The sequence below is a fragment of the Zingiber officinale genome, chromosome 5A, assembly GCF_018446385.1.
Source record: "Zingiber officinale cultivar Zhangliang chromosome 5A, Zo_v1.1, whole genome shotgun sequence".
NCBI classification, from domain to species: domain Eukaryota; kingdom Viridiplantae; phylum Streptophyta; class Magnoliopsida; order Zingiberales; family Zingiberaceae; genus Zingiber; species Zingiber officinale.
In genome coordinates this window covers 107,318,380-107,330,429 of record NC_055994.1, presented here as the reverse complement: position 1 = coordinate 107,330,429, position 12,050 = coordinate 107,318,380, and the positions used below count along the sequence as shown (strand labels likewise).

At 39.0% G+C, this 12,050-nt stretch overlaps 1 protein-coding gene across 1 annotated transcript; it reads left to right on the top strand.

The window, feature by feature from the left end:
* The first annotated feature begins 8,994 nt into the window (after nucleotides 1–8,994).
* LOC121981342 (auxin-responsive protein IAA16-like) lies at nucleotides 8,995–11,194 on the top strand. The gene is made up of 6 exons (XM_042533806.1): nucleotides 8,995–9,958; nucleotides 10,031–10,133; nucleotides 10,228–10,487; nucleotides 10,589–10,715; nucleotides 10,806–10,869; nucleotides 10,953–11,194. Exons 1-6 carry the CDS (start codon nucleotides 9,742–9,744, stop codon nucleotides 10,989–10,991), a joined length of 810 nt encoding a protein of 269 aa, XP_042389740.1. The 5' UTR covers nucleotides 8,995–9,741; the 3' UTR covers nucleotides 10,992–11,194.
* The last annotated feature ends 856 nt before the right edge of the window (nucleotides 11,195–12,050 follow it).

The window sequence follows — 12,050 nt, the reverse complement described above, 5'->3', positions numbered from 1 at the left end:
TGACCATAGTTAGGACTTTGCTCTTACCAACATACAACTCACCTTAACTCACTTAGACTTTTCTTTGCCTAACAGTAGTTAGGACTTTTCTCTTGCTGACGTATTGTCCTCCTTGACCCACTTGGACTTTCATTTACCTAACAACAGTTAGAACATTCCTCTTGCTAACATGCGGTCCTCCTTGACCTACTTGGACTTTCCTTTGCCTAATCCTCAAGTTAGGACTTGCCTTGCCAATGTGAGGTTCTCCTTGACCCACTTAGATTTTTTTTTGCTTAACTGCAGTTAGAATTTTCTCTTTCCTAACCTTTGAGTTAGGACTTTATTCTTGCCTAACCCTCGAATTAGGACTTTCCTTTATCTAACCTCTGAGTTATGACTTTATCCTTGCCTAACCCTCAAATTAGGACTTTGCCAATCAAGTATTCTCTATAATCTACTTGACTTTCCTCTCACATATCGTCAAGTATTCGGTCAACCTTAACCTACTTGACCTCTTCCAGATATTTTCCAAACATATTGTCTAAACATCGAAACTCAAGCTCGAATCCACTTAAAGTTAGTCAAACTAGTCAACTTTGACCTAGGGATGATTATACCAACAATCTCCTAACAAACATGATGAAAGACATATAATTTTTGATTAACAGGATTAAAGTAATGATATCCTTTTTGACCAACGCATAACCCAAAAAGACACAAAGCGTAGACTGAGGGACTTACTTATTACGCTCGACATGTAGACAAAGGACGAAGTAAGTGTTGGAGCAATCCCAATGGTCTGTGTGACCATGTGTTTTGGTGTTTGGGCAAAGGGTTTAAGTTAGGTTCACCCTTGTATTTGATATGTGTACTCGAGTTGTGCAGGACTGCAAAACACACATGTGACTCAGGTTGATGGTTTTGGGTCCGGTGAAGGATGGAGCATCTGAGAGACCGTGGACAAGGCAACAAGGTCAAGGGCTGAGGGAAGCGACTTCGAGGCATACGCGAAGGATGACATTGGGGACGAGCCGCGGGATTGAATGCATCCGAGGCACGAGAGCCAAAGGAAATAGGCTTGAAGGCAAGAGATCAAGGCTACAAAGAAGTGTCAAGTGAGTCATAAGGGTGAGGGTCCGAGCGCTGAGAGATTGCACTCGGGGTAAAATCCTAGATTTAGGGTTTTACTGTAGCAGTCACTGTAGCAATACTGTAACAATCACTGTAGCAGTACTGTACCGTTATTGTAGCAATAAACTGGTGCAGTCGACTGGGAGCGAACATAATGCTTCTGTTCGTTCAGTTAGTGTGGAGTAGTCGACTGCTAGTTTTAGCAGTCGACTGGTATCGAGTCGTTGGGATGTAACGGTCGAATTTCCACAGAGGACAGTCAACTGCATGTTTTGGCAGTCGACTGGTAGGCAGAGTTTTCAACCCGCGGGCTATATAACCAAAGCTTGGGAGTTTGGTTATAGCTGACGAAATTTGTGGTGGTAAACCCTACTTAGTAGTCTACTTGTTCTCAAGTGTTTGTGAGTGTTGTGGTGAGGTGTCTCCACCCACAAGAAGTTATTTGAGATAGCCGAAGTTTGTCAGGGGCTAATCCACCGATGAATTAGGATTGTCAACCTCAAGGACACGCTGTGGAGTAGGAGCCCTAATCTCCGAACCACATTAAACGAACGTGTTAGCGGTTTGTTTGTTTTTCTTTCCTTTAGTGTTTAGCTTTCATATTTGTAGTTAGTTTATATTTCTGCTGAGCATACTAACGAGTGTAGGAAGCGAGGATTTGGGGGTGTCGTCTATCCAACCTCCCTTCAAGCCGGCCACCGATCTCTAACAAGTGGTATCAGAGCGAGGACGCTCTCCATTGGACTAACCGCCAAGGAAGCAAAAGATGGCCGAGTTGATTGTCCCGCCAAAGTTTGAAGGAGGAGGCCTATGAGACATCACATATTGGATGATGAAGATGGAGGTCTTTTTCGACACGGATTGGGACACCATGATGGTGGTCAAAGAGTCATTTGAAGTCCCGAAGGACAAGAGAGGGAAGAAACTCCGACCGTGTTATTGGACGGAAGAGCAAACCTCACGATCAAAGTCAAATGATAAGGTAATATCTATTTTGATTGATATTTTGCCTAATGACGTGATGAGCCGTGTAGGTAAATACAAGAACGCCCACGATTTGTGGAGCAAGATAAAAAAGGTTCAATGGGAAGAACCTATGCCTACACAAGAAGAAGAAGAGCCCAAGGAGATGGGCTTAATGGTTCAAGTTGAGGAGGAGAAGGATGAAGAAAGGTCATCCACAAGTGTGGATGAGGAAGATATAGCATCTACATCCTCAAGAGTTGAAGAAAAGTTCAAGACGAATGAAGAAGAAATCTTGGAAGAGGCCAACCTAGTGAGCACCTCCACCAAAGCAAACTCAAAGGACCACATTGTGTGCTTCGGGTGCAATGAAAAAGGACACTACAAGAGTAGATGCCCAATGGGTATGAAGAAGGTATCTCCTAAACTCAATTCAATTTTTTTAGAATCTAATTTGAGTTGTAGGAAGAAGAAGGAGAAGAAGCATATTAGATGCTTCACGTGTGGAGAAATGAGACACTACCACACCAAATGCCCAAAGAAGAAAGAAATCAAGAAGTTGGCGCATTTAAAGAAGTGGGAGAAGAAGAAGAGGAGCTCAAATCAAAGGGGAGCTTCAAGGGTAAGGGAGGTATATCCTAACTTGAAGTTTAATTCAAATTTAAACTCCTCCATGCATGCTAGAAATAATTGTTATTATTTACCCATGCATAACTTTGGTTTCAAATATTATGATAGAAGTAGGGTTAATGTAGATCAAAACCCTAAGGTATCCATTCATGATAACTCTAGAAATGGTAGACCTAAGGAGACCCACGACATTAATCTCAAGAAGGGGAGACATATGCCTAGAAAAGTGGGTAGGTCTAGGAATGTCCATGGTGGACATGTTAACTCTAGGTTTAGGAACATAGAAAGGGGAAATCAAGCTTTGAAAGCAAAGCTTGATCAATTGGAGAAAACCCTAGATAGATTCAATGTTGGATCTAGAGGGTTAAGCATGGTGTTGGGTAGTCAAAAACCCAACAATGATAGATCAGGTTTGGGATACCGATCTAATGTCTCCAATGCTAAAGTAAAGTCTTATGCTAGGGTTGCATATGACTGTAGCAAGGAGAAGTCAAGAAATGGCAAGGGAAAGCTATTTAAAAGTAAGGAGAAATTAACCAAAGATAAGGTGTCCAAGGTTAAGAAGGTTAGGTTTGTAGGCCAAGTGCCACCGGAGGTGCACCGATGTGGCCTAGCTATTGTAGATGAGCCACCTAAGGAGGTGACTAAGGTTAAGAACTATAGGAGGAGCTCTAAGAGTTAAATTGGGACCCATGGCCAATGGATCTCAGGTGGGTTTTACTTGGGAGTCTAGACAAGCCATGGAATGTGCCAAGTGGTTTAGAGACGAACCTGAGTCTCAAACTTAGGGTTTTGGCACAATTGAGTTGTGTTTCATGCTTAGAAATATGGCATTGGGGTCATATAGCATGATAATTGGTTTTTGATGTATAAATGTCATATAAACTAATGCTAGGGATGCATTGTGGGTTAGTATAGGCAAATACATCAAGAGGAAGCCAAAACTAAGACTTTAGGTCAAGGTTCAATTGAACTTTTTAGCTAGTTTTGTGTTTTATATCAATCTTGGGATTTGTGATAAATATATTTTTACATATATTTTTCCCAAGTAGATATTGACAAAATAGACCTCTCCACAAAATTTGGAATTTTTTGGAGGTCTGTAGAATTTTTTGCGCATTTCTGAAAGTGGGTCAAAAAGGTTGATTTTTGCCAGCATAGTGTACCAGTCGACTGGTACAGTTAGCAGTCGACTGGTAATAGTGTTTTTGAGCGTAGAATGTCTCTGTAAGCTCATTTTCATCGGGGCAGTTGACTGGTACTTATGACAGTTGACTGATACCAGCTTGAAACTATTTTTCAGCACTGTTTGTGACCGTGTCAACTCGTTTAGATGTATGGGATCCATGGGAAATTAATACATGAGTTTGGGTCAGTTGGATGATAAGTTTTCAATAATTAGAATATTGTTCGAAAGTTTTTTGGATGTTAGGCAAAGGGGGAGAAGTAAGGTTTAGTTGGGAAAACCTTAGTGCCTTTGCGTAGGGGGAGCCTTGTGATAGGTTCTTAAATATCCCTGTTGGAAATTCCTAACTCAATGGGAAGCTTAGGTGTAGGGGGGTCCTTGGGATAGGTTCCAATGCATGTTGCATTATTTTTGATTCGTCGTTGTAAGTCCAAGTGTGTAGCCTTGGCATCGTAAGTTCATTTGGCATTGTAAGTCCAAGTGTGTAGCTTTGGCATAGTAAGTCTATTCGGCGTTGTAAGTCCAAGTGTGTAGCTTTGACATCGTAAGTCCATTCGGCGGAGTAAGTCTAAGTGTGTAGCCTTGACATCGTAAGTCCATTATTTTTAGCATATTGTTTTGCTATTATGTTTTTCCTAACTTAAACGTATTGCCAAACATCAAAAAAGGGAGATTGTTGGAGCAATCCCAATGGTCTGTGTGACCATGTGTTTTGGTGTTTGGGCAAAGGGTTTAAGTTAGGTTCATCCTTGTATTTGATATGTGTACTTGAGTTGTGCAGGACTGCAAAACACACATGTGACTCAGGTTGATGGTTTCGGGTCCGGTGAAGGATGGAGCATCTGAGGGACCGTGGACAAGGCAGCGAGGTGAAGGGCTGAGGGAAGCGACTTCGAGGCATACGCGAAGGATGACATTGGGGACGAGCCGCGGGCTTGAATGCATCCGAGGGACGAGAGCCAAAGGAAGTAGGCTTGAAGGCAAGAGATCAAGGCTACAAAGAAGTGTCAAGTGAGTCATAAGGGTGAGGGTCCGAGCGCTGAGAGATTGCACTCGGGGTAAAATCCTAGATTTAGGGTTTTACTGTAGTAGTCACTGTAGAAGTAGTGTAGCAATCACTGTAGCAGTACTGTAGCGTTACCGTAGCAGTCGACTGCATGTTTTAGCAGTCGACCGTGCAGTCGACTGAGAGCGAAAAAATGCTTTTGTTCGTTCAGTCAGTGTGGAGCAATCGACTGTTAGTTTTAGCAGTCGACTGGTATCGAGTCGTTGGGATGTAACGGTCGAATTTCCATAGAGGGCAATCAACTGCATGTTTTGGCAGTCGACTGGTAGGCGGGCTTTTCAATCCGCGGGCTATATAACCAAAGCTTGGGAGCTTGGTTATAGCTGACAAAATTAGTGGTGGTAAACCCTAATTATTAATCTACTTGTTCTCAAGTGTTTGTGAGTGTTGTGGTGATGTGTCTCCACCCACAAGGAGCTACTTGAGATAGTCGGAGTTTGCCAGGGGCTAATCCACCGACGGATTGGAATCGTCCACCTCAAGGACACACCGTGGAGTAGAAGCCCTAATCTCCGAACCATGTTAAATGAACGTGTTAGCGGCTTGTTTGTTTTTCTTTGCTTTAGTGTTTAGCTTTCATATTTGTAGTTAGTTTGTATTTCCGCTGCGCATATTAACGAGTGTAGGAAGCGATGATTTGGGGGTGCTGTCTATCCAACCCCCCTTCAAGTCGGTCACTGATCCCTTACAGTAAGTACAACAAAAAACACACAAAGAGGAATAGACAGGAGCATGCCCATATATTTTTTCAAAAGGTGACAAGCTTGAATTGTGTGAGGTTAGAATTATATTAATCATGTGAGTAGTGGCAAGGATTGCTTTCCCCCAAAAGGTACTAGGAACACTAGTAGACAATAAAAATGAATGAACTATTTCAACAAGATGTCTATATTTTCATTCAGTCGCACCATTCTATTCCAAGATATCTGTACACGAGGTTTGATAAATAGTCAAGTAAATGTAAAAAATTATTCAAACTATATTTACCCCTAAATCGCAACAAAAACACTTTATGACTCTAGAATGTTGAGTTTTCATTAAAGTTGTTAAAAATGGTAAGATAATCAGACCTGTGTTTTATAAGATAAATCCATGAGTAATGAGTGTTATTATCAATAAATAAAACATAATATCTTACTCCCCTTTTTGTAGAAATAGAGAGGATCCTCACATATCAAATGGATAAGATCAAATAGAGCAGAAGAAAAAGAAAGGCTTTTAGAAAATAGTAAGGTAGAAAATTTAATCGGTTTAAACTACTGCAATTAGAAATATTAGAATTTTTTAAAGGTCCTAATACTTTTATAGAAGCTAAAAACTATAAATGAGACGCTGAAACATGACTTAAACGAGAGTGTCATAAATAAAAATCAGAAGATGAACGACTCAGATGAAAAGATGATAAATCCACACAGTTTCAACTTCTAGTACTTTGAGTTGATCCAAAATATAGAATCCTCCTTGCCTACAATATATCCCAATCCGCCTTTGAGATCACGGGTTTTGAACATAACAATTGGATTAAAAAAAGAGACTATGTATCCAAACTTACATAATTGACTAATAGAAACAAGATTTAAAGTAAGATTCAAAATATAATAAACATCAATAAAAGATAAATAAGATGTAATAATTAAACCAACACCTACTAATGATATAGAAGTACCATTAACAACCACAATAGATATAGATGAAATGAGAAAAAAAAGAAACACCAGACATATGATAAGAGATACTAGAGTCCAAAATCTATAAGGATGAAGATATACCTGACAATGATAAACCTATATGAGAGGAAGCTGACATGGCAGAAGGATATGAAGCAAGGAACTATTTAAATTACTTCAGCATATATGGATTAGATTTCCATGAAACATCTGTACGATTAGGCATGGTGACAGAATGAATAATGCTCAGAATAACAAAACTGTATGTATACGCATCTGTACGATTCGTAAAAACTGGTGTTAGGACGGCCCGTGGTCACACAAAGAACCCAAGGCAAAATAGGATGTCAATGTAGAAATCGGCACCATAAGGCGTCGTTGTCAAAATCGACATAAAAGGATGTCGATGCCAAAATCGACAGCACAAGGCATCAACGTCGAAATCGACAGAAAAAGACGTCGACACTAAAATCAACATAAAATGAATCAATAACAATAACAGGAAGTACCCCTAGGAGGCGACACAAAAATTATGTCTAGAAATTAATAAGGAGAAAAAGTTAGTCATATTATTGAATCTACAAAAAAAAAAAAAAAAAAATATTAATAATACATAGTATAAAGTCTTATATAATTAAATAAAAAAACTCTAAACTCTAAATAAAAAGAGAAAAAAAATTAAATTATTTTAAAAATTATAAATAAATAAATATATAATCGTTGAGATGGAGAAAGTAGAAAAAGAGCCATAGGGGACCAATGGGGTAAAGGTAGGAGGAACTTGGCCAAGACATGGAAAATCTACATGACTTGGAAGAATTGAAATAAAGATGATTATTCATCCAGATATTTTTTCACTGTTAATCCCACGACATATGGAAGAGACGAACCTGCCTTTGAGGCGAGAGATCGCCTACAGTGGAGCTCCACTACTGACATGGGAGAGAAGAATGAATCTTGAAAGAGAGAGCAGGATCTATTAGGATAAGAGAAGGACAATGAATTGAGGGCTTGAGAGGATGAGGATGAGGATGGGCCCCCACAAATGGAGATTTGAAATCCAACTATTTTTCTCTTTTCTAGATTTTCTGTTCTGTCCATTTCTTTCCATTTCTTTAATATGTCCAAGTAAAAGAAAAAAAAAACAACATACAAAATAGCAGATAAAGGGTATAAATATTTTTTAAAAGCACTTTTTCTATTGGAATATTCTTTTTTATTAATCAACAAAACAGTGTCCATCCTATTTTTTTGTTATCCGAATTAACCTCTCTTTATCTAGCCAATTCAAATATATGGAAATTAAATCGTCGGTTAGATAAGCACTAGGGTTAATATTATGTTGAAGTAGATATTAATCTAATCGTAGCTGTTATGTATACTAACTACAATTCATAATTACTACAACATATGCACAGGTGGCATCCTATTCAATTTAAGACACTGGGCAACAACATATTATAACAATAGTTAACTGTAAATACTTATCCATAATATATTATAATAACAAAAAAAAATAACTATTATAATTTTATACCAACTATTTTAGATATTTATCAAAACTTATTCAATTTAAATTGGCCTTGTATTACGATCAAATCACGAGGATTACGAGGATGGAGCATTATTTCCTTGATGAATTAAAAAAAAAAATCCTTTTGATATTTATAATAAAAGGATGCTTTTTTAAATTTCTTATACCGTGAGGCATATGGATTAAATTAAGTAAAATCATACTTATTTAAATTTTCATCATTAATTATGTAAATTATATTATTTTATTTTTATTAGTTTGTAATAAATATCCAGCTTAAGATTGACTCCATCCAAATTTTCTATCGACTATAAAAAAATTCAAAAAATGCTCACAACTTATGGCTCATCAATTTAATGTTCTTTCAACTATCTATTAAAAAATTCATTAATTCATCGAAAATTCAATTCTTAAATTATTTTTAAAAAATTGAGAAGACATTTTCCCGTTACATCATTTTCCTGATTACATCATTTCTCCATACCCACTATTTTACTAATATTAATCTATATCATATCTTCAAATAATATGTTTATCCATTATATTAATACTTTTTTCTATTAACAAATCATATTCATTTACCATTTATTAAGTTTTATTTTTTATATCTAAAATTTATTTTCTTAATTTTTAAATTTTTTATAAAAAATCCGTATTTAAAGAATTGGATGTTAAGTTATAACATCTATCCATATTAATTTGTAACAATAATATTCATGTGGATGTCCTTATAGTGATAATTCTGTCGTTAGTGGGAATTTAATATTTTCAGTAATATTATTTATTTATTATTATTATCCTGTCGTTGGGGACCTTTTGGTTACTCTAAATACAGAAGCCGAGAGGGAAGCAGGGCAGGCAGTAGCAAACCAGACACATTCCGTCTTCTCTGCTTCCGCCCTGCGCTTTGGCAAGCGTGATGCTCTCAGCTGACACTGCCTTCTGCCGCCCTCTTAACTTTCGTGGTCGAAGCAATCATTCCTTTTCCGCCCTACTCTCTGCCATGGAATCTATTGCCGCTTCGCACGTCTCCTTCCCTTTGTGATCACCGACAGACTCTTCTGCAGCGAGAGAGGGAGAGGAGCAGAAACGAAAGTAAACATGGACACGGTGCACGGAGAACAGAGCACAGTGTTTCCAGGAGAGAGAGATTGAGATGGAAACCTTGTCACTCACCTCTCTTTTTCACGATTTGGATGGTTACTTGTGGGGGATTTCATGTGGGTTTAAGATTTAGGTGCTCGGGGTTTGAGCTTCTGGGAGATTGAGCAAGCTTCGGTGAGTAGGAAAGAAGGCACAGAACTCTTCTCTGCTCACTCAGTCTCCACCGGTTCATCTCCTGTGTCTCTCGTGTGATCGACTTTCGAGAAAGCTTCTGTGCCATCCTCTGAATTCCTCCTACTTTGCCAACTTCTTGTGCTCGTCCTGGATCTCTTCTTTGTACCTTTTTATCGTTTAACGCTCTTCTTTCTTCTCTCTGGTTGAGAGGGTGTGTGAGGATAAAAAGGTGCAATCTTTTCCTTCTCCTTTGCTCGACGCCTTTCCTTTGTCTCCGTTTATATTTTGGCTTACTGGAGAGGAAATGGAGGAAGATTATAAATGCGGAGAAGGTTGGCAGTCTCTGCTTCTTCTTCTCTCTGCGGAGGAGAAGAAGCTAGAACTAAGGCTCGGCCTCCCTGGAGAAGAAGGCTGGCCGACCATGCTGAAGAAGAGGGAATCCGTTTTTAAGAGCAACAGTGCTAATGCTTCTTCTGCAGCCAAAAGAGTCTTCCTGAGCCCGGTCGATTCTGAGACACAAGGTATGAAGTAGCGAAAATCGAGTTCTGTTTCTTCAGTAATGATCTTTACTTGACCCCCTGCAATTTTGTTAGCTTTTCAACGGCAGACACCGGCAGGATTCCTTCATCTGCCGGCAAAAGGGAAGGAATCACTGGAGAAACAGGTCGCCATCCCTCAAAGTAGTTCACCGTCGAGGTTTAGTGCATCACATTTCTTGTGCCATGAGAGTGACTCTTCATGTTCTGCTAAACTCTAATCCTCTTGCGCGACCATGTTTGCCGAAATGCAGAACTGCCACTGCACCTGTTGTCGGTTGGCCTCCGATCCGTTCTTCCAGAAAGAATCTCGCCGGAGCTGCTAAACCGTCCTCCGAGTCCCCGACCGGGAGCTTTCGAGCTGCAAAACCTCCAGAAACCGAAAGGAAGGGCCTGTTTGTGAAAATCAACATGGACGGCATCCCGATCGGGAGAAAAATAGACCTTATGGCCTGTGGCAGCTACAAAAAGCTCTCATCGGTCGTCGACGAGCTCTTTCGCGGTCTCATAGCTGGTAGATAGTTCCAAACTCTTCTACAAGGTCACTGAGCACAACTCCACTTCACGTTGCTTGAAAAACTAACATGGATCGATGGTTTCCTTTTTTCTCCTTAGCTCAAATGGATCGGAGGACCGAGGAGAGGCGAGCGATTAGTGGCCTTTTGGACGGAAGCGGCGAGTTCACTCTGGTTTACGAAGATGACGAAGGGGACAGGATGTTGGCTGGTGACGTCCCTTGGGAGTAAGCCTTCTCACTTCACTTGAGCTTCTGATCTCGAGAACCTTAATGGATTGCTTGCTTTGTTGACCCATCTGCGCCTGCCTCTTGCAGCATGTTCGTTTCGACCGCCAAGAGATTGCGTGTTCTGAAGAGCTCCGATCTCTCTGCACCATCTGTAAGTGTAGAACTTCGATCTTTGGGTTTACTTTTTCAGATTTTCATGGAGGAATTTGTTTGCTTGTTTATTTGTTTCTTCAGATGAGAGCAGTGATCAAGGACGGTGCAAATGAGTCTTGAGCTTATCGAATGTTTGAACGTTTTTGGTGGCAAAGAAAGCTGCAAGGAATAGCTTGAGGGTTTGTTTGCACTTTGCAGGGATAGATAGAGAGTTTAGGAGGCGCCAGGATGTTTGTACTCGATATGTAAATCCGACATATGGCTGGCTCATCAGTATTCTGTATTCAGATATATTAATTCCAAGTGACAGATTTTGGTTGGTGTCTCCGTTATAATCATTTTTCCGCTACAAAGAATCTGAGATCATACAATTGGAAATTAGCTTATTAAAAACAAAACACTCCACTCAACTTAAATATTATAAAACTTGATTCAACATGACTCTTCTACCATCTTAATTAAAACACTCCACTCAACTTGATAAAGCTAGCTCATGACCCACTTGTAGGATTTAATTCTTCTATGTTAATCTGGCTGATGGAGGGATGGATGAGGGGTGAGAATGATTGATACTTATAAAAAGAATTAAAAATTTAAGAATATTTTGGATAATTTAGGCTAAAATTTATTTTTAAAAATTACTAAGTTAACTATTTTTGTTCAAAATACAAGCATTTTGGTTTGTTTTGGGGATTTCAACCCTTGATATTATCCTTGATCTTGCAATTGAGGTAATAGAGCACAGGTCGAACTTGGGTTGACCCATAGGCCACTTCAACCCCATCCTACCAAACTCGTGAACTAGGTTAGGTCTCTTTTGATAAGTCCCAAACTTGATCAGGTTGGGTTGAGCTAAGTTCATTTCAAAAATGAATACTGATCATAAATGAACTTTGTTTGATAAAAAAAACTATATTATATGAGTTTAACACATTGACCAAAATTCTTAGATTCATGTTGTAATTTTAGTTAAAACTATTTATAAATATAGCCAAAATTATTATTAGAGTACTGTAGTTCGAAATCCAACTGGCTAAAAGGTAGGTTTTATAGTAGATTTTAAAATATGAAAGTCCGTTGCTGAGCAAATTGTCAGTAATTTCAGATTTATCCAATAAATAAAACATGAAGATAATCATCTACCTATATAATTAATTGGGTCCGTAAAGGTGTATATGC

Bases quoted from the DNA above. Each gene is read 5' to 3' on its own strand.
- LOC121981342 (XM_042533806.1), top strand. From the start codon at position 9,742: ATGGAGGAAGATTATAAATGCGGAGAAGGTTGGCAGTCTCTGCTTCTT. The intron at 10,716-10,805 runs GTAAGCCTTCTC...TGCCTCTTGCAG, and splicing joins GCTGGTGACGTCCCTTGGGA to CATGTTCGTTTCGACCGCCA. The intron at 10,870-10,952 runs GTAAGTGTAGAA...TTGTTTCTTCAG, and splicing joins CCGATCTCTCTGCACCATCT to ATGAGAGCAGTGATCAAGGA.